At 41.4% G+C, this 23,540-nt stretch overlaps 1 protein-coding gene across 1 annotated transcript in view; it reads right to left on the minus strand.

Annotated features, from left to right (window-relative positions):
- The window catches only part of LOC124723145 (protein unc-79 homolog), an 868,025-nt gene that overhangs the window by 443,606 nt on the left and 400,879 nt on the right, over window positions 1–23,540 (minus strand). The window contains exon 25 of the mRNA XM_047248336.1: window positions 11,353–11,498. Within this exon, the coding sequence (XP_047104292.1) occupies window positions 11,353–11,498 (146 nt within the window). The remainder of the gene's footprint in view (window positions 1–11,352; window positions 11,499–23,540) is intronic.

The raw sequence follows: 23,540 nt of genomic DNA on the forward strand, positions 1-23,540 counted from the left end.
AATGATTAGGTTTTTGAAGAATTGGGTAATGATAAGGTGTTCAGTGGGAGTATTGTATTAGGGTTGTGGCCAAACAGAGATGTTCTTGTGGTGGGCAACTACAACCCCACCTCTGGCCAGGGAAGGGGATTGTCTGTTTGGTGGAGGATAAAGGGAGAGGTTTGGATCGTGTGATAGGGCTGGAGCAATGTTTCATTAAGGATTAAGGTGTGGACATTGTGTTGGAGGAGGATAAGAATTAAAAAATGCTTGTTGGTGGGGTAGGAAGCAGATGTTGGGGTACAGGATGTTGTAGTGCTGCTGTGTCATTATAAAGGGTACGATGCTGTCGTGTCATTATAAAGGATAAGAGTGGTGTTTGAGGGTGAGGACTAGAGAGGGTTTAACTAGGGTGTCAAGTTGGGTGAAGACGAGGTGGTCCTGACTGTGGGAGTAGGTGACTTGGGTGTTGAGATAGTTCTTGGAGTGGATAGCAAGAGAGATTTGTTGGAGGGTGTGTTGATGTTGGAATTGATGAATGTTTTAGAGGATGACTGTCATGAACTTGATGATGTCTTAAGCAGGGGGGTTGGGTGGAGGAAATTGTTGAGCTGAATGTGTGAGTGGAATGGATCAGGACTGTGAACTCAGGTTTGGTTGATGAGGCTTGGCTTCGCATTTTGCAGACTAGGTGGGGTGGGAATCATTGCAATGTTGCAGATAGGAGGGGAAACAAGATTAGGCCACTGTTTAACGAAATAGGAGGCTTTGCAGTGTGGACAGGTGGATGGTATTTTACAATCTGCAGTTAGGTGATCATTGTAGTGAAGACACTTTTGACAGTTTTAGGAGTGAGGATTGGATTTGAAAAGTTCAATCATATGGCAAAGGTGGTATATAAGGCTCCCTCTTCAAGGAGAAGATTGATGGTGTTGGCAGAGTCAGTGAAACACAAATGAGGCTAGTTGGAGAAAGGTCATTGTTGATCCAAAGGGATTTTCGAACTTGTAAATTCAGGTTGTTGTTCAGTTCACATTCCGCATCTTCATCTGTGATCTCAATGTCAACTTTAGTGATCACTGCAGTGAAGGTGGGAGGATCACAGTAAGTTTGGGGTTGTGTAGCATGGGGTGGTATGGTGAGAGTTGTTAAGCAGGCTTTGGGACCTAAGGTAATACAAGGAATTTTGGACAGGAGGTCAGTGTGAAACCTGGGATTCATGGACTTCAGTAATATAGAGTCTTTTCTTGGGATGATATGTTGGATATGGAGGCTTGGCATGTAATTTTTGATTTTTAGGGTGTGTGAATTGGGTTTGAGGAATTTTTGAGCTGGGTTGGAGAGGATGAAAGGATAGATGTACAGGGGTGGGTTAGATGACACTCTCCATTTGGTGACAGAAGGAGCAGGGGATGGACACATATAGATGATTGACATTGTGGGATGATCCATGATGCCGAACAGTGATGAGTGGTGTTGATTGGAGTGAGCAGTGCAGAATCAGGACTGGGATGACAGCGATGAGCTATGGTGGAATTGTAGACAGTGCAACTGTCTCCAACATGATAGGGATGGCAGGAGCAATGTCCAGGATGATGCAATGGTGCTGAAAAAGAGGTGGCAGTGGTGGTGGCGGAAGTGGTGTCAGTGGTGAGAGGGTGGTTGATGGGTGATGTATTGGTGATGTAAGCAATGGCAGCGGCAGCAAGATGGAGGCAGTGGCAGTCACGGTGATCCACAATATAAGGTGATGTGTGATGTCAAACACACACACCCACACCCACACCCACCCACCCACCCACCCACCCACACACACACACACACACACACACACACACACACACACACACACACACACACACACACACAGAGAGAGAGAGAGAGAGAGAGAGAGAGAGAGAGAGAGAGAGAGAGAGAGAGAGAGAGAGAGCAGAAATCCAGAAATCTTGATGATGCAAATGTGCAGATGGCACAAAGAAGGAAGTCTTGAGTATGCAAATAACACATGGAAGAAAGTTTCAATGGCACACATAACACACAGAATAAAGTCTCAAATACACAACCAAACTACATACACAAACAGGTAGGGGTGCAAGAAGGAGAGCAGGAATAAGCAGACTAGTATCAGGGAATATCCTACTCGATCTAGTCAGTTGGTGGTGAGGAAGGATGTGAATTGTGAGTGATGTTAAAACAGAAAAAATTCCTTGCAGTCAAATTGGTAGTTGGTAGTAACATGAATCACTTCATGTAGGTGACTACTGTAATGTGTGTAATTATATCAAAGAAGTATGTCATGTATAAATGTATCTAGAAACATTACCCATCCATTGGTTTCTATACAATTTAACAACAGCAGTTGAAAGAGGATTATATTAAAACCACAGTTTTAGATACACCATTATGTACAATTAGATGTGTTTATGTGAACTAATCACCCACTTAGTTGTTGTAATTTCCATAATTATGCACTCCTATCAGTACTAAAACAAACACTGGATGCAAATAGGTCTTGATTTAAAGTACAATATTTCCAGTTTAATTAATAACAAAGAAAAATTAAAGCTGATTACCAAGCATAGTGACACTAGTTGCTGAGCAATTAAGGAGCTTATGTGGAATAAGGTGTTCTCACATCCCAAATAACAGAAGGATGCTTGTTGTTATGGTATTAATTGATGTTAAAAATAGTAAACTATTAGATAAACCATACAAATGCATGTAAATTCAATTATAGAAGCCCGCAGAACATGCCTACTCACAAACAGTGTTGGATGTGGATAACTATAACTACATTGTTCATGTCAATGTCCCACATCTCTTGATCAACCACCACAGATCTTCAAATGTCTCCCAAAGCCAAGAAGCTCTCATGGTCATCTGCTCAGTGGGCAGTGCCCCACCATGAGACACTTGACAGCAAAAATTCTTGACATCCTCTAACAAATCCATACACTTACCCTTATCACATGGATGCAACATCCTCATGTCTAAGGACACCATGGGCTCACCATGGCCACTTGAAATCATAGAAACATATTTGCCAAATTTCACCTATAACATCTGCCAGCCTGTCCCATGTAACACGCATCACTGTTTGGACATTCAGTTTTGTATATGCCAACCCCTGATAGAAATTTCTCTTTTCAACATTGTTCCTCAAGATTAAGCCCAGATTCTCTGTGATACATGATGAACTTCATGATAGAATATGAATAGCAATTATCTACATATCAGTAGCCATCTACACAAAGTAGCTCACTTTATTAATTATTTGATTGTAAACCTTTTTACTGTTTTAAGATCACTCAGGACTGTAGCTACTTCTATTGTATACTGATAGAAAATGTATTTCCTTCAAATGGCTATTCTTGTGATGACATAAATAACCAGCTCCATATATAAAATGTGTGATTGTGGCATGATGCATGAACAGAGGGCACCATATACATGTATTGCATATACTGTAGTCAGCTGTGAGATAACTGTAAAGAACTGCCTCAGTGGGATATCAGCTCCAGACATGTATAGTCTAAGAGGAACCATCACAATTAATGGCTGAAATGTGTTAACTTTGTCTGTAACTATGTACTATAATTGTATTTTAATTGGTTCCTGTATTTTCTCTAGCAATGAAGATGGATAATCAGAAACTGGAATCTGGAGCTGCTAGAATAAACATAAACTGAAACTGTTTACCAAATCTTCTTTCACCAATTATGAAGTCCATATCCAGCAGCTGAACCCAGCTAGCCAACTGGAGAATGCCACTTCCAGATCTACATGGAGCCATGAGCCATATTTGTCCTTCCTGCACTGAGACTTGGCCCCTTGACACTATGCCTCCTGGAATTGGGTACAGTTGTTTGTTACTGTGATTGTGCTCAGAGGCTGTCACCCCATCTTGTGGTCCTTAAGACATAGATTTCATCACACAGTCAGTGAATCAGACATTCTAGATGTACAGCCTAACTGTCTTGCCTTCCCTTATCCTACAAGAAGTGTTAAAAGAAGACAGTTACTTTGACTGCTAAACTATTTTGAGTTCATATTAATTAATGATCCAGGACAGAGTAGAGTGAATTTTTATTGTTATTAATAAACCTATTTTCTGTTGTCTGTCTGGGTGTAATTTCACCCACATGGGACCCGGTGCTGTTTACTTCATCCTGGACATTACAAAATGTGAGACATGGTTCTTAATAGGCTGTGTGATTACCACAGATGGCAATGTGTGCACTGCAGTATGTTCTCATGATGGGCACAATGTTGTTGAGATGTTCATGTGGTAAGGCATTCCATTCCTCCATCAGTACAGTTGACAACTGCTGGAAAGTCATGAGTGCATTTGGATGTGCTGAAATACATGTACCCAATGCATTCCACATGTGCTCAATGGGATTTAAGGCAGGGAAATGGGCAGGAAAGTCCATTCACTGAATATCCTATCATTTCAAGAGCTCTTCCAACTGCACAGTTCTACACTGTCATGCACTGTCATCCATAAAAAGAGAGTGGGGGCCAAATACACCCCTGAAATGATGCACGTGGGGAAAGAGTACAGTATTGCAATAACAATGACCAGTGAGTGTACAATGTTCAAAGATCTGGAGTTCAGTACAGCCATGCAATATACTTCCACACACCATAACACATGGACCATCCGAATGACCACATTTGTCAGTGTTACTGGGTGAATTACGAGTATGTACCCTCATTTGGCAAGAAATGGAGGGATGGGGACACGATTTGGGGGAAGGGGAGGGGGAAAAACCAAAATTTTATTTTTGCTGTGTCCTGGAATGTAGTTGTGGAATTTCGAGAAGTAGGCTTGATATATGCAGGTGTATTTTTTGTAGCAGATCTTTAGAAGTTGTTGAGTATCTTTGTAACCCTCTTACAGTGGCCAGACACAAGGTTCTTACTTGAATTTTATTTCACTTTTCTATTTATCAGATTTGTCAAGTATCCCATAAAGTACTCAAGAAGCTGTCTAACAAAATTTTTTTAAGTAAACACCCTTGTTGATGAGGTGCAGTTAATTGGGATTGCTCCAGTGACTCTTACACTAGCAACTGCCCTTCCCCATAGTCAAATCCATGTGCTTGGTCATTCTACTTGAAAAGAATTGAGATGAATATCATAAGGCATTACACCATTGTCACAGAATTCAGTGAATATTCATGAATGGTATGGTCAAACAATATTGTACTTCTCTTCCCATTTACACATACTGCAGCCTGCTACATTGAGGGATACCTGTAAATCTTAGCACTAAGCATTAATCACCTAAAGTTTTTTCTGCATTTCAAAGGCAATTTCTGTTTCCTAATAAAGTTTTTTGTATTTTGTGGTAGGTTTTTCACATGTTTAGTGAATAGCTTTGCTTCTTGCAGAGTTGCTGTGTTTGGTAAGAACTCTTCCCTCAAATCATGTGCTACATCTGATGTTTAGTAAGCAGACATTTATGTGGAACTGTACGGAATCCTTATCACAGGTAAAAAATCACATTATTTGAAGTACATAATTTTCAGATGCACAGAACACATAATGGCTAAAAACCAGATAGCATGTTTCTGGCAAATTTTCCCAAATGTGCCCAATTTGTAACTGTGTCCAAAAGCAACAGTTCATTGACTTAGGACAATCCAGTGATCAACAAAGTTTATATACAACACAAAAGCTCAATGATAACTCAGCAAAACATTATTACAAATGAAATGTAGATTGAGGTGTTAATACTTAGAACATATTCGAGATGGAACACAAGAAGTACTTGTTCAGTGGCAGTTGATTAGATGTATAGTGCCCAAATCTGGCTTGTGTAGTGTGTAAAAATTAATTACTGCCATTGCTCTATCAGTAATCATGTGTCTGCACAAGAATGGTTCTCTGCATTGTGCTACCATGTAGTGTTCAAAATACGACCTATCTGTTCTAAAAACAGAATACTGTATGTTGATGCACTGTGTCAGTCCATACTACTTTGATCTGAAGGGCTACTTTCATCTGCCAGTAAGAGATCAAAGGGAGAAACAGGATGAAAAGAAATATCTTGGTGGTGTCCAAGTTGTAATGTAGTTCTTTGTATGTATCAGTGTTTCGAAAAATACCACACGCAGGCAAATTATATTTAAAAACGGTGTGTAAGGGTTTTTCTTTTTTGGAGTAAAACCATTAGTCACTAAAACAGTCTGCATATCTGCTAATGTTAATATCTCTTATTACACTTTTTACAGATAGGTAATCTACATTTCATCAACACAGATGACACATCACATGAATTCATGGCATTTAGAATTACAAATCAATGATCTTCAGAAAATGTGTTACAAACAGCAGACCAGTTGCCCACACCACAGTGACTGAGGCCAGTCTTAAAAGTGTTAAAGCAGTCCATAGCCCATTGATTTTTCTGTTGCTCAAAGTGCCAATAGAGTAATTCAGTGTTGGATCCAGATAGTATCTGTAATTGGTGGGATAACCAGTTTGTATCTTCTTTCAAGTGGACTGCAAGATCATTAACTCAAGCCCTACTCTTTCTCAGTATCTTGAATAGCAGGAACATATTAAATTTTGCCCAGTGTAAGAATTCAAATAAATATATTGCACATAATCTATCATAGTTTCATGAAGAGTGAATTAGTGGAATGTATGTCATTTTGATAATATATGTGTCTTACATGGGAGAGTTTGTGCACAACATATAAGTTTGTGCTGCTTTTTCCACTTAGATTTTCAGTGTGCCTATCCCTGTTTACACTTTCACTCAGTTATTATCCTAAGGAATTTAGTATACATGGTTTTTTTTCTGTGTGGTCATCAGTGTAAAATGTAAAAATGCACACCAGCCAATGCTGGTGGTAGCCAGCTGTCCTCTTGCAGTATAATTTCAAGCACGGAATTCAGATGAACCCAGTTGCACAGGTTTAGACTCAAGAATGTAATCTAGTTTGCTCCATTCATAAAATATAAATACTAGTATTTTCATTCTGATCTTTTTTAACTTACATTTAAATAAAGAGTATTATTAGTGTTATTATGTAAATTTATTTCTGTAAATATTTGGACTGAACTATTTATTTCCACACTTTCAGTATTATTATCATTGAACAATAGAGTTGTATCATCTGTGTAAGTAACAACATTGCAGTAATTAACAGCACTTGACATGTGATTTGTGTATTGGGCCAGGTACTGGTCCTTGTGGGCAGAGAAACAAAGTGGAGGTGTTTCATCTCTGTAAATAACAATATTGTCATATTTAAAAATGTTTGACATGTAATCTGTGTTTAATATATTAAATGTTAGGCCAAGTATGGGTCACTGTGAGCTGAGAAGCATAGTGTCTTCACTTTAGATTTTATCCTCTTTGCTGGTGATTTTATAATTTCTGTGTATTAACCCCTGTTTTTGAGATATGATCAAATTTACTCTTCTGCTTCCCTCATACCTTACATGGCTAACATTTGTACAAATGTTTAGTGATCCATACTGTCAGATACATCTGTGAGACCCATAAATATTGCTACTCACTTCTTTAGTCTAAGCTGTTTATGGAAATATCAATGACATCTATGATTAGTACTATGGCACGCTTACCATTCTCAAAATCAAATTAACTTTTTTGATTACACCATATACCATCTGCACTGGTATGAGGCTTTGTGCATAAACTCAAACTTTTTTTAAAATAAGTGAGAGAAGTGCTAGGGGTCTGTAATTTTCTGTTTTTCCTTCCCTGGCACATTTATCATTTTCAAATCAAATTAGCTTTTATTGATTACCCTATATATCATCAGAAGGGCTATGAGTCTTCGAGTATAATCTCAAATGTTTTTGTATGACTCACAGGAGTGGTACAGGTCTATCATTTCCTGTTTCATATTCATTACCCATGGTTTTATTTCTGCTGTCTTCAAGTGATTTGGAAACTTTCCCTCCATAAATGATATATGTACATGAAACACTTTAGAAAATATAGAACTCTGGAAACAAAGAAATCATTTATAGTAGACCTGTAGATCAGACATTTGCCAATATGGATTCTGTGTTTTGGTCATACTTTTCACTTCAGTTTAATGTGAAATTCGAACAATGTCAACAGGAGTGATGCTGGTACAGATTCTAATTGGCTACAACTTTCACCCAAGGTGAATCTAATGGACAGAAAGTCAGGTAATGTTCTATAATTGATTCAGAGATTCTTTATATATGTGATAAGGGTGTTGACTGATTTGAACAATTAATGCACTATAAATATTATTCTCAGTTTTCATTTTAAATGATTTTAGAAGAATACAAACTCTTTGATTACAGTCACAATTTTTCTTTAATAATGGAGTTTGGAATTTTCATATTTTTAATGAGACCTATTACTTTTTTATAAATGCATTTCATGAAGACAACATAAGGAATATACAGTAACTCTTTCAATTTAAAATTTTATTATTGCAATGAATAAATATTTTTGGATACAGAATGTAATAGTATCTCAAACAAGGTAACTCTTAATGTACTTCCAGAATGAGATTTTCACTCTGCAGCAGAGTGTGCGCTGATATGAAACTTCCTGGCAGATTAAAACTGTGTGCTGGACCGAGACTCGAACTCGTGACCTTTGCCTTTCATGGTCTAGTGCTCTACCATGTGAGCTACCCAAGCATGACTCACACCCCATCCTCACAGCTTTACTTCTGCCAGTACCTTGTCTCCTACCTTCCAAACCTAACAGAAGCTCTTCTGCAAACCAAGCAGAACTAGCACTCCTGAAAGAAAGGATATAGCAGAGACATGGCTTAGCCACAGCCTGGGGGATGTTTCCAGAATGAGATTTTCGCTTTGCAGCAGAGTGTGCGCTGATATGAAACTTCCTGGCAGATTAAAACTGTGTGCTGGACTGAGACTCGAACTCGGGACCTTTGCCTTTCGCGGGGAAGTGCTCTACCATCTGAGCTACCCAAGCACAACTCACGCTCTGTCCTCACAGCTTTACTTCTGCCAGTACATTGTCTCCTACCTTCCAAACTTAACACAAGCTCTCCTGGTTCACAGCAAAGATCCTGAGTTCGAATCTCAGTCTGGCACACAGTTTTAATCTGCCAGGAAGTTTCTTAATGCACTTGTTCCCCTCCATAGGTGTAAAACACTTCTTATACCCTGGGGCCAAGGAACACTGTCACATCATCTTCACCACTACAGCCAGTAGAGTAACACAGAAGTTTACCATGTAGGTGGCGACAAACATTGTTGCTCCAATGAAGAGGTTTCCAGAATCAGAGTTTCAGAATCAGCAGTCAGTTGTGGAAACAACCACAACTGCAACATATCAAGGTAAGAGCTACCCATCAGAATTTTCTCACAGAAGAAAAAAGGACCAAAAACCTTCATCTGTGACACTGCACATTAACCTACAGCAAATCTTGTTCATGCATCAAAATTTCATGAGATTTTTCAGTGCCTCACACTCTGACATTGTGGCAATTAACCTTTCAAGATAAATAGAAGGTTTCTTCATCATTTGATATCAGCTTGGAGGAGAAAAGTTCATCCTCAAGCACTTCCTGCATTGTAATGCAAAACTGACGCCATTGGTATTAATCATACAGTTTTAGTTGTTGCACAAGCTGCAGATGGTACAATGTGAAATGTAAACACCATCACAAAATCTTCCACACAGTTTACTATGGTATTACAAGTTTGTGGTTTGTGTGGACTGCTAGTTTTTTTGGACTGCATGCAAAACTTTCCCTCAACCTATCCCTTGTTGCATCTGGTACACATTGCAAAGCAGTACTTACCTGTTTACAGAGAAAATGATTAATCCAAAATTGTTAACACCAGCGCAGAATGTTCTCTTTACATGGAGGTTCTTTTCCATAATTTCTTCCAAATGCACACTCCATCTTTGTAACAGATATACACCTCACATATTTCAACACACAAAATCTCTAGTCTTTCTTTGTAACCATTTTCGCAAGGCACTGCACATATAATTACAACTGGTGGGCACAATGCAGACTTAATGATTTTGCACATCTATTCACACATCAGTCACATTTGTACATGCAATACTTCGTACACTATATAACTTTGAAAATGAATGACTCATTTACAATGAGGTGACAGACAACAGTCAGAGGACACCTTCTAATATCGTGTCAGACCTCCTTCTGCATTGTGAAGTGTAGCTGCTCAACATGGCATTTAACAAGTTTTTGGAAGACCCATACAGAAGTATTGAGCCATTTTGCCTCTATAGCTGTCCATAATTGTGAAAGTGTTGCTGGTGTAGGATTTTTTGCACAAACAGACCTCTCGATTATGTCCCATAAACATTCAGTGGGATTCATGTTGGGTGATCTGGGTAGCCAAATCATTTGTTAAAATTGTCCAGAATTTTCTTCAAAGCAAGTCATGAACAATTGTGGCCTTCAATCGTTGTTTGATTACATGAACTCCATAATGGCTGCAAGTGTGGTCTCCAAGTAGCCAAACATAACCATTTCCACGCAATGATCAGTTCAGCTGGACCAGAGCACACAGTCCATTTCATGTAAACACAGCCCAAACCATTATTGAGCCACCAACAGCTTGCAACATTCCTTGTTGACAACTTGGACCAGTGGTTTCATGGGCTCTGTACCACACTCAAACCCTGATATCAGCTCTTACAAACTGAAAGTGGGACTCATCTGACCAGGCCACAGTTTGGGTTCAACCAATATGGCAACGAGCTCAGGAGAGGCACTGCAGGCAATACCATGCTGTTAGCAAAGGCACTTGCATTGGTTGTCTGCTACCATGCCCATTAACACTAAATTTCACCACACTATCCTTTTGAATACATTCATCATATGTCCCGCACTGATTTCTGCAATTATTTCATGGAGTGTTGCTTGTCTGTCAAGACTGACAACTCTATGCAAATGCCCTGCTCTCAGATCTTAAGTGAAGGTTATTGGCCACTGTGTTGTCCATTGTGAGAGGTAATGTATGAAATTTGGTATTCTCAGCATGCTCTTGACACTGTGAATCTTGGAATATTGAATTCCCTAACAATTTCCAAAATGGAATGTCAATGGGATCCAGTGTTCAAAATCTGTTAATTCCCATAATCACTTTGAAGGCCTTTTCACATGAACCATCTGAGTACAAATGACAACTCCACCAATGCACTGCCCTATTATACATTGTACGCAATACTACACCATCTGTATATGTGCATATCACTATCCCATGACATCTGTCACTTCAGTGTATAGTACCCCTGTATATTAGATATTGGATAATTAATTCAAAGACAAATGACAAATATCACTCTTTTGATATATAATTTTACAACAGAATATAATGTAGCATATTTCAGTATACCTGGTCTGCTCTGGATAGAAACTGCATCATAAGAAAAATTAGAAGATGCATTGTCTCATGATCTGATTCTTCCAAATTAATGACACGATTTAAAAACCCAAGAAAATTTCCATCATCTGTTCCACCCAAAGAGTGAATATGACCATCTGAAATTTATAAGAGAAATGTTAGTTATAAACATATAAAAACAGAAAAGTCTACAAATTTGCAATGCATTATGAAACTTATTGCAAATAATCCAGAAAAAAACTAAGTAGTGCCTACGCACAAACTATGACAGTTCTGAATGTATACCTTTCTCTTCACCTATACAAATATGAAATCATATATTCTATTATAACACTTCATATGTATATCTTCCTCATCTCTGCTCTAATTGCAAAAAGTAAACTTATAAAAAGCTATACTGCATGTTACCTTGCTCGTGTGTGGCATAAATTTACACTGAAATATGACAAGATTGAATTATCTCTATAACAATGATGTAATATTGTCCTCATCCTTATTAGCATGAGGAGTTATATTTGTTGATACATCCAATCCATCATGCTTTGATTGTCATTTTTAAGTAGGATCTATCAGCATGTATAATGACAGTAAGCATGAGAACACCATTACATTTTAACTACGAGAAAAATTCAACTTTTAACATATTTAATCATAACTGTATAGTACACACAATACAGATAACATGTGTGCATTGTTTTGTTTCCCTTTTTAAATATTTTCTCTATCATGGATGTTCATCCTGCATGAGAAAAGAAAGTAATCTGTTGTTTGACCTTAACTGAAATATACACACACAGAATTTTAATGAGCAAACCTCTTAGCAGTTCACAACGTATCTCTTATAGAGTCATCCACAGGAATTGATGAGCTGTTTTATGATGCTCTTATGCTTGTTAAATAAATATACTTTTTCATTTGATCATTTTCATCTTTTCTATGAATCCTTCCTACTAAAGGTAAAGATGCCAGGCAAAGGAGCAACATTCAAAAACTGATTAAACAAAGGTTCTGTAAGCTACTTTTTTGTGGGTGAAGCCTTTTTCTTAAGATTCCTAAAATGAATGTTAGTCTATTATTTGCCTTTCTTACACGTAATTTTATGTGCTTATTCCACTTTAAACTACTCCAGTTAAAACTCCAAGATTTTTAACAGTTGTGACTATTTGTAATTATTAAGTGTTGTTTGTTATTCCTTAAGGTCTTATTTCATTCACTAGATGGGAGTGTGTTACTGTATCAAATGCCTTTAAGAGGTTGAGGAATATGGTAGCAACCTGGATGCCATTATCCATGTCTATTAGAAAATGTGAATGACCTGTGCCCTTTTACTCAATAGTTTGGAATTGCTCATTAGTGTAGCAACCTACAATAAAAAGCTGCTTGAAGGTAAGTAAGATACTCCAAATACTGTACACATATTTCCCACCGTGCAGGTATACCATTATTACTGCTTGCTTTTCCTCTGTTGAGTGGTGTTAAACAATGTTGTACCCCATGACACTAGTCTCAGTAACTGTCACTTTTAAATTCATGCAGTGATTCAAAGGAGAAAACCACACTACAGTGTTCCTTAGTGAAACTGTTTTGGAAGATGGAATTTAGTATTTTTTATTTATTTTTTTATTTTTTATTTTTATGTAGTATTTTACACTTTCCTGTATCATCCTCCATGTCAGTTTAAGTATGATTACTGAGTGACTGGATTCATTTATTGACTTAAATACTGAGACACACATAATTTTTTGTTAGGTTGTAGATACTGTTACTTTCATATCACGTTTGTGTGGACAGTTTCAAAAATCTGTTTAGAAATCCAGATTTAGGTATTCTAGCAGTTTCCTCAAACCATTTGAGGCAATTACCAGGTGGATTCCACCGTAAAGAACAGGGCCAATTTCCTTCTCCAATCCAGCTTTGTGCTTCAGTTATAATGAACTAATTATTGACAAGATATTAAACTCCAGTTTTCCTTCTTTCTTTTCCTTGCACTCATTTTATTTACATTCACATCCTTTGCTTACCAAGCCTTTTCCTTCATTTAAATCTGCAATACAGCTTTCTTTGCTTTCATAGTAGCTTTCTAACATGGATATTCAACCACAGAGGATCTTTTCAGTTTCCCACCACTTTGCTTTGAACATACTCACATGAAGGAGAGTGTGCAGTATTCTTGAATTTTATTTATTGATACTCCACATTTCCAGCCACTGAGATGAATGTTTTATGTTGCCTGCTCAGGTAATATAATGATATGATCCCTGTTGTACTGACTAAGCTGAATTATCTACGCAACTTTACTTGACATAGCTTTTAGTACGTAAAATCACCGATGTTCTAACACTTATTGGCTCTGATTCCCTCTGTTATAACCTTTAATCACTAATAAATTGCGTGGATATACAAACGTAGAAACAATAGCTGGTTACATGCTACCAATTCCGTATCAGTCATTCGACTGCCGTGCCGTGACATGCGGCCAGCGACGCTCGTAGCTAGGTGGCGCTCCCGTGCTCAGCCGAGTTGTGGAGCGCCTCTATCGCCGTTTGGGCGTACTAATGTGACAGCACTCTTAAATGTCGTGGCACTGTCACAACACTTTTCCCCCTTGAAAAAAAACTCACTTCCTGGGAGACACGGACAGCGCGGAGACATCCATGGCCTCTTGGGAGGCCCCGAGAAGATCCCGCGGAGAAACACGAGAGTACGGTCGAAAATGTCCAGGATGGAAGCCCGTGCATGGAACGTGCCTCCTGGACGAGATGTGGGTGAAAACTCCAGAGCAGCATCCATAGGTGTCGTGGACATGGGGGTGTACTCCAGCGAGATGGGTACCGGAGAAGGCGGCGTCGCGACTGGGGCCAGTTCCGGCAGACTCGGAAGCGGTAGCAATGTCGGCTGCAGCAACATGCACGGGAGATCGGCAGCAGCGACAGGACTGGCTTCTCGGGGTGGTGGAGGCAAAGGAAGAGGCGGTGGCACTGGCATGGCCACCACTCGTGGGCGCATCTGGTCATAATGGCGAACAACCATGCCGTCGTTGGTACGTATTTCACAAAGCCGGCATCCGCGAAGAGCCTTGACCACCCCTGGAATCCATTTAGGGCAAGATCCATATCCTCATGCCCACACGTCGGTGCCCACCGAGAATTTTCCTGCATGAGGGGACACAGTACAAGGCCTGACAGGGTGAAGCAGGAGCAGTAGAGTGCGCGGTTGGCGGCCATGCAAGAGTTCAGCAAGGCTGCGATCACCCAGAGGCGTGAAGCGATAAGAACTCATAAAATGCAACAGAGTGTCATCTGTGGAAAAAACACTAAGCAATTTTTTCATCTGGCTTTTGAAAGTGCGGACAAGGCACTCAACCTCCCCATTCGATTGCGGATGGAAGGGCGGTGCTGTAACATGATGAATCCCGTGTCCAGTACAAAAATCACGGAAGGCCTGCAAAGAGAACTGAGGGCCATTGTCCATGATGATTGTGGATGGAAGACCTTCTAGCGCAAAGATTTTGGACAAAGCCAGCATCTTCGCCACAGTGGTGGGCGACAGACATCAAACAACAAACGGAAACTTCAGCCAATAAGTGCCGAGGAAGCGGCCGGCAAAGTCAGCGTGCACATGTTCCCATGGCTGCGCTGGGTCAGGCCACAGAGAGGGCATTGTACGGGGTGCAGCCAGTTGTTGAGCACACTGACCACATGCAGCGACCATGTGGGCGATGTCCGAATCAATACTGGGCAATAAATGTGCCTGCGGGCCAGGGACTTAGTCCGAGAAATCCCCAAATGGCCTTCATGCAACAGTTTGAGAACATCTTTGCGAAGAGAGGCTGGCACCACGACCAGTGGAGATGCACCATCTGTGGCCAGAAGAAAACACCATTGCGAACAGACAGACGAAGGCGCAAGGCATGGTAGTTGCGAAGGGGATCTGATGCCCAGCCCTTGGTCCTGTCCGGCCAACCCCGTTGAATAAAACCGATCACCTGACACAGGACCGGGTCCCGCGCAGTAGCCGACGCGACCCATGAACCTGTAAGCGGAAAACCCTCAACCGGACGACGTTCTGCCTCATCAATGTGGAAACAGAGTAGTTCATCTTGATCGAAAACCGGGTCGGGGCCCATCGGCAAACGTGACAATGCGTCAGCGTTGGCGTGCTGGGCCGTGGGGCGATAGTGAATCACATAGTGAAAACGAGACAAGTATAAGGCCCAACGTTGCAGGCGGTGAGCTGCCTTATCCAGAAGCGACGCCGATGGGCTGAACAGAGAGACCAGCGGCTTGTGGTCGGAGATGAGGTGAAACTTAGAACCATACAAAAAAACGCTGAACTTTTTTAGAGCATAAATGATAGCAAGCGCCTCCTTTTCAATTTGAGAATAACGCCATTGCGCATCGTTGTGGGTCTTGGAAGCATAGGCGATGGGTCGTTCTGACCCATCCTCATACTGATGGGCGAGAGCAGCCCCTAGGCCATACTGGGATGCGTCAGTCGCCAGAACCAAGTGCTGACCTGGACGGAATGTGGCAAGACATGGCGCCGACTGCAAATGAGCCTTCAGGCGGACAAAAGCCTGCTCACACTCGTCGGACCAACAGAAAGGAACGTTTTTGCGTAACAGCTGATGCAGAGGATGAGCTACCGCCGCTGCGGATGGAATGAATTTGTGATAATAAGCAATCTTGCCTAGAAACGCCTGAAGTTCTTTTACTGTAGATGGCCGGGGTAGAGCGGTAATGGCCGCGACATGCTGACGTAGAGGACGTATACCCTCATGGGACAAGTGGAAACCAAGATACACGATGGAGGGTTGGAAGAACTGTGACTTGTTCAGGTTGCACTTCAACCCAGCCAAATGCAGAACCCGAAACAGTGAATGCAAATTGCGAAGTTGCACCTCAGTGGAGGCCCCCATGACAACAATGTCATCCAGATAATTTATGCAGCCGGGAACGTAAGCCGTGAGGTGTTCCAAAAACCACTGAAAACTGGCTGGCGTGCTAGCAACGCCAAATGGTAACCGCTGGTACTGATATAACCCACAAGGAGTGATGATGACGAGAAATTCCTTGGAAGATGCATCCAACGGCAACTGATGGTACGCCTCCGATAAGTCAAGTTTGGAAAAGAACTGGCCCCAGCGAGCTTGGTAAATAACTCCTCAGGATGGGGAAGAGGATAAGTGTCAATGAGGCTCTGAGCATTGACAGTGGCTTTAAAATCACCACACAATCGCAGACTCCCATTTGGTTTAGAAACCACCACGATTGGCGATGCCCATTCGCTGGAGGTAACAGGAAGGAGAATCCCTGAAGCTGTTAACCTGTCTATCTCAGCCTTGACAGGTGCACGCAACGCCACCAGAATAGGGCGTGCCCAGAAAAACTTAGGGTGAGCTGTAGGTTTAAGAGTAATGTGGGCTTCAAAATCCTTGGCACGACCCAGACCAGCAGAGAACACGGACGAGAATTCAGAACACAATCCATCCAGCTGTTGATACAGAATATCCTCAGATATGAGGTGCACATCATCATAAATGGAGAACCCGAACAACTGGAAAGCATCATAACTGAACAGGTTTTCAGTGCCCACATGATCCACCACATAAAACGTGAGGGGCCGAACAACAGACTTGTAGGCAGTGGAAGCATCAAACTGGCGAACGATAGGAATTTTCTGTTTGTTATAAGTTCTCAGATTTCGGGTAACTGGAGACAAGGGAGGGGAGCCCAACTCCAAATACGTGCGAGAATTAATGAGAGTTACTGCGGAGCCAGTGTCCAGTTGCATGCGAATGTCTTTATCCAGAACACGAACAGTAACAAACAACTTATTTGTTTGAGAAAGCACACAGTTAACATCCATGTCCGATGCCTCGTCCTCATCGACAGGAACTTTAGGGGATGACACACAGAAGCAATGTGGCCTTTTTTCCTACATGAATTACAGATGGCCCAACATTTTGGACACACAGCCCTGTCATGCTGTACGAAACAACGTGGACAAGAAGGACGTGCGGAACGAACCTGCTTCTGTGGTTGCTGGTTTCACTGCGAGCGTGGCGGCCCAACCCGACGTTGTTGACGCGAGTGAACCGCCGCCACATCGTCGGTCCCCTGGGAAACAGGCAAATTGTCCATGTCGAAAGTGGTCTGTATAGCGCCTACATCACACCACGTGACTATTTGTGCACCAGCAGTGTGAGACACTTCAAAAGATTGAGTGATGCTTAGAACTTCTGACAACGACGGGTTTGGCAGTTGTAAGGCATGTTGCCAAACTTCTTTATCAGGAGCAAGCCGTAGAATAGCATCCCTAACCATTGAATCAGCATAAGACTCATGATGAGTGTCCGTGACAAACTGACATTTCCTACTCAGACCGTGTAGTTCCGCCGCCGAAGCCCGGTAAGATTGATGGGGCTGTTTACGTCACCGGTAGAACGCCACGCGGGTGGCAATGACGTGGGTGTTTTTTTGGTAATAGTTAGACAATAAGTCACACATTTCTTGGAAGGACAGAGAGGCAGGTTCCCGCAGTGGGGCTAACTGAGATAGCAGCTGATAGATCCGTGGGGAAATCCAAGATAGAAATAACGACTTACACATAGGAGCGTCGACAATGCCGAAAGCCAAGAAGTGTTGCCACAAACGCTTCTCATAATCCTCCCAGTCTTCAGCGGCCTCGTCGTAAGGAGGGAACGGAGGTGGAGAAGAGGAAGACAGATGATGAGTAAGCGACGTCGACAACGCCTGAATAGCAGCTGTCAGCTATGTTTGCTGTTCAGTGAGCGCTTGCATAAGCTGTTCCATGTCTGCCCCGACACGAACACACAAATCCACAACGCAGGAACAAAAATATCCGACCTCATTGCCAAAAAGTGTTATAACCTTTAATCACTAATAAATTGCGTGGATATACAAACATAGAAACAATAGCTGGTTACATTCTACCAATTCCGTATCGGTCATTCGACTGCCATGCCATTACATGCAGCCGGCGCAGTTTGTAGCTAGGTGGCGCTCCCGCACTCAGCCGAGTTGCGGAGCGCCTCTATCGCGTACTGACGTGGCGGCACTCTTAAATGTTGTGGCACTGTCACAACACCCACCTTTATGTTAAAAGGATTGAAAAGTTCAGCTCTATGAATTCTGATGTTTCTCTAGTGCATTCATTCTCTAATTCTTCAATACAATTTTTAATAAACATTTTAGTATAATATGAGTCACTTGTGCTAATCACGTGATTTAGATCTTCCATTTTATAGCTCAGAAAATTTATATACAACATTTTCTAAGTTTTCCTTGAGGCATTCTAAAACTACATGTAGCATGTGGTCCTCAAAAGCATCCAATTAGCACATTTGAGCCTACTGACACTTACTTTCACATGAACTATTTTGAATTTGGAATGTGTAATAACCTACGCATTTATGATCAACTTCTCCTATCCTTGTGAGGCATATTGAAACAATAATTTATCATGTTTCTGCTATTTAGATTTTGTTTCAGTTAACATTATGCAGAAATGGTCACCTTATGTAAGTGAAATATTCTATGATCTTATCATGGATAAACCTGCATTCAACATTTTCTCCTTGTGACCTGCAATGATGAATGTCCTTCTCTGTCTTACGGTAGCTGATCTGATCTTCCTACCAAATAGTGCATGAATTTAATCACTGGGTCTGTGGAATACTTGCATAGGCATGTCGTATGTACTCTGCTCCTGACCTGTTAAGGAACATTCTAAAAAATCTCCATCTGACAGAAAATGTTAATATATGTGTTTATGAAATCATCACAGTGATTTTTCAGCTTCTGGTGGACACTCTTCCTGGCTCCAAATCAGAGGATCTAATCAACTATTGGAATTATGCTGAAAGTCACATGTTACGCTTCCATCTTTTAGGCAAGGCTAGTTAGCATTACCACCTCAGCCAACCATCTAGAAGAACCTAGAATTGTCTCTGAAAGCTGGAAGCAGTTATCATTTGTGCTGACATAAACCACAATGTGTAGTTTGTTATTCCAGTGATATTTGTAACAACAACCAAAAATCTCCTCTATATCTTAGACAAGACACCTGACACATTGGCCATGCTTCCTATACTGCAAGCTACATAAAGGACTACATTTACTAGCATATTATTGGACATCCCCATGACTGGTCTACCAACTACCTGCACTTGTATGGATCTTTTAAGAACATTGAGTCCAGTCTCAAAAGGCAAAGAACTCACTTTATAGCTATTGTAAATTTGTTGATTTACAGCCATCAACTCAGTACCTAGATCTTGACTTCGGTCCAAAGATTTTCATGTGCTCTTATTTCTTCTGTTTGACTTCATATCAAGATAGACCAGCCACATAAAATGCATCAGGAGATGTGGCTGAATTTATGATTCAAGACAATGTCACAGTTGCCATAGGATTTCACCTATGAGCTTCAAACTCACTACAGCTAAGGGCAGCTGCTTTTAGCTATTTCCACACAGCAGGCAGTTCCTTATTCATCTGCACACATTAAGCACAGTCCCTGTCCATCTTTCACTATGTACAACTATAACGAATGAAAAAGAGGGCAATAATCCAAGAAATTGGAGACTGAATATTACAGTAATATAAAAATTAAAAACAAAAACATAACATATCTCTGGCAATACAGGTAGCAAACAGCTACTATATTAAAAATATTAACTACATAGAGCTGAAAAAAGGAATTAAAATTGATTTTAATATTTATACAGGTGCTATACATAATGTGATCTCTGTAACATGTGGCCCTTGGCTATGTAATTTCTGAAGATGCTTGCGTTGGTTCTACATCTACATCTACATTGATACTCCGCAAGCCACCCAACGGTGTGTGGCGGAGGGCACTTTACGTGCCACTGTCACTACCTCCCTTTCCTGTTCCAGTCGCGTATGGTTCGCAGGAAAAACGACTGTCTGAAAGCCTCCGTGCGCTCTCTAATCTGTCTAATTTTACATTCGTGGTCTCCTCGGGAGGTATAAGTAGGGGGAAGCAATATATTTGATACCTCATCCAGAAACGCACCCTTTCGAAACCTGGCGAGCAAGCTACACCGCGATGCAGAGCGCCTCTCTTGCAGAGTCTGCCACTTGAGTTTATTAAACATCTCCGTAACGCTATCACGGTTACCAAATAACCCTGTGACGAAACGCGCCGCTCTTCTTTGGATCTTCTCTATCTCCTCCGTCAGACCGATCTGGTACGGATCCCACACTGATGAGCAATACTCAAGTATAGGTCGAAAGAGTGTTTTGTAAGCCAACTCCTTTGTTGATGGACTATATTTTCTAAGCACTCTCCCAATGAATCTCAACCTGGTACCCACCTTACCAACAATTAATTTTATATGATCATTCCACTTGAAATCGTTCCGCACGCATACTCCCAGATATTTTACAGAAGTAACTGCTACCAGTGTTTGTTCCGCTATCATATAATCATACAATAAAGGATCCTTCTTTCTATGTATTCGCAATACATTACATTTGTCTATGTTAAGGGTCAGTTGCCACTCCCTGCACCAAGTGCCTATCCACTGCAGATCTTCCTGCATTTCACTACAATTTTCTAATGCTGCAACTTCTCTGTATACTACAGCATCATCCACGAAAAGCTGCATGGAACTTCCGACACTATCTACTAAGTCATTTATATATATTGTGAAAAGCAATGGTCGCATAACACTCCCTGTGGCACGCCAGAGGTTACTTTAACGTCTGTAGACGTCTCTCCATTGATAACAACATGCTCTGTTCTGTTTGCTAAAAACTCTTCAATCCAGCCACACAGCTGGTCTGATATTCCGTAGGCTCTTACTTTGTTTATCAGGCGACAGTGCGGAACTGTATCGAATGCCTTCCGGAAGTCAAGAAAAATAGCATCTACCTGGGAGCCTGTATCTAATATTTTTTGGGTCTCATGAACAAATAAGGCGAGTTGGGTCTCACACGATCGCTGTTTCCGGAATCCATGTTGATCCCTACATAGTAGATTCTGGGTTTCCAGAAATGACATGATACGCGAGCAAAAAACATGTTCTAAAATTCTACAAGAGATCGACGTAAGAGATATAGGTCTATAGTTTTGCGCATCTGCTCGACGACCCTTCTTGAAGACTGGGACTATTTGCGCTCTTTTCCAATCATTTGGAACCCTCCGTTCCTCTAGAGACTTGCGGTACACGGCTGTTAGAAGGGGGGCAAGTTCTTTCGCGTACTCTGTGTAGAATCGAATTGGTATCCCATCAGGTCCAGTGGACTTTCCTCTATTGAGTGATTCCAGTTGCTTTTCTATTCCTTGGACACTTATTTCGATGTCAGCCATTTTCTCGTTTGTGCGAGAATTTAGAGAAGGAACTGCAGTGCGGTCTTCCTCTGTGAAACAGCTTTGGAAAAAGGTGTTTAGTATTTCAGCTTTACGCGAGTCATCCTCTGTTTCAATGCCATCATCATCCCGTAGTGTCTGGATATGCTGTTTCGAGCCACTTACTGATTTAACGTAAGACCAGAACTTCCTAGGATTTTCTGTCAAGTCGGTACATAGAATTTTACTTTCGAATTCAATGAACGCTTCACGCATAGCCCTCCTTACGCTAACTTTGACATCGTTTAGCTTCTGTTTGTCTGAGAGGTTTTGGCTGCGTTTAAACTTGGAGTGGAACTCTCTTTGCTTTCGCAGTAGTTTCCTAACTTTGTTGTTGTACCACAGTGGGTTTTTCCCATCCCTCACAGTTTTACTCGGCACGTACCTGTCTAAAACGCATTTTACGATTGCCTTGAACATTTTCCATAAACACTCAACATTGTCAGTGTCGGAACAGAAATTTTCGTTTGATCTGTTAGGTAGTCTGAAATCTGCCTTCTATTACTCTTGCTAAACAGATAAACCTTTCTCCCTTTTTTTTATATTCCTATTAACTTCCATATTCAGGGATGCTGCAACGGCCTTATGATCACTGATTCCCTGTTCTGTACATACAGAGTCGAAAAGTTCGGGTCTGTTTGTTATCAGTAGGTCCAAGATGTTATTTCCACGAGGCAGTTCTCTGTTTAATTGCTCGAGGTAATTTTCGGATAGTGCACTCAGTATAATGTCACTCGATGCTCTGTCCCTACCACCCGTCCTAAACATCTGAGTGTCCCAGTCTATATCTGGTAAATTGAAATCTCCACCTAAGACTATAACATGCTGAGAAAATTTATGTGAAATGTATTCCAAATTTTCTCTCAGTTGTTCTGCCACTAATGCTGCTGAGTCGGGAGGTCGGTAAAAGGAGCCAATTATTAACCTAGTTCGGTTGTTTAGTGTAACCTCCACCCATAATAATTCACAGGAACTATCCACTTCTACTTCACTACAGGATAAACTACTACTAACAGCGATGAACACTCCACCACCGGTTGCATGCAATCTATCCTTTCTAAACACCGTCTGTACCTTTGTAAAAATTTCGGCAGAATTTATCTCTGGCTTAAGCCAGCTTTCTGTACCTATAACGATTTCAGCTTTGGTGCTTTCTATTAGCGCTTGAAGTTCCGGTACTTTACCAACGCAGCTTCGACAGTTGACAATTACAATACCGATTGCTGCTTGGTCCCCGCATGTCCTGACTTTGCCCCGCACCCGCTGAGGCTGTTGCCCTTTCTGTACTTGCCCAAGGCCATCTAACCTAAAAAACCGCCCAGCCCACGCCACACAACCCCTGCTACCCGTGTAGCCGCTTGTTGCGTGTAGTGGACTCCTGATCTATCCAGCGGAACCCGAAACCCCACCACCCTATGGCGCAAGTCGAGGAATCTGCAGCCCACACGGTCGCAGAACCGTCTCAGCCTCTGATTCAGACCCTCAACTCGGCTCTGTACCAAAGGTCCGCAGTCAGTCCTGTCGACGATGCTGCAGATGGTGAGCTGTGCTTTCATCCCGCTAGCGAGACTGGCAGTCTTCACCAAATCAGATAGCCGCCGGAAGCCAGAGAGGATTTCCTCCGAGCCATAGCGACACACATCATTGGTGCCGACATGAGCGACCACCTGCAGATGGGTGCACCCTGTGAAACATGTAAAAATAAAGAAAATGTTATATGAAAATTTGGATGCTCTACAATTTTAATTTCTAATGGTTACTATTACTCTGCAGGCAAA

This window comes from Schistocerca piceifrons, chromosome X, assembly GCF_021461385.2.
Source record: "Schistocerca piceifrons isolate TAMUIC-IGC-003096 chromosome X, iqSchPice1.1, whole genome shotgun sequence".
Taxonomy (NCBI): Eukaryota; Metazoa; Arthropoda; class Insecta; order Orthoptera; family Acrididae; genus Schistocerca; species Schistocerca piceifrons.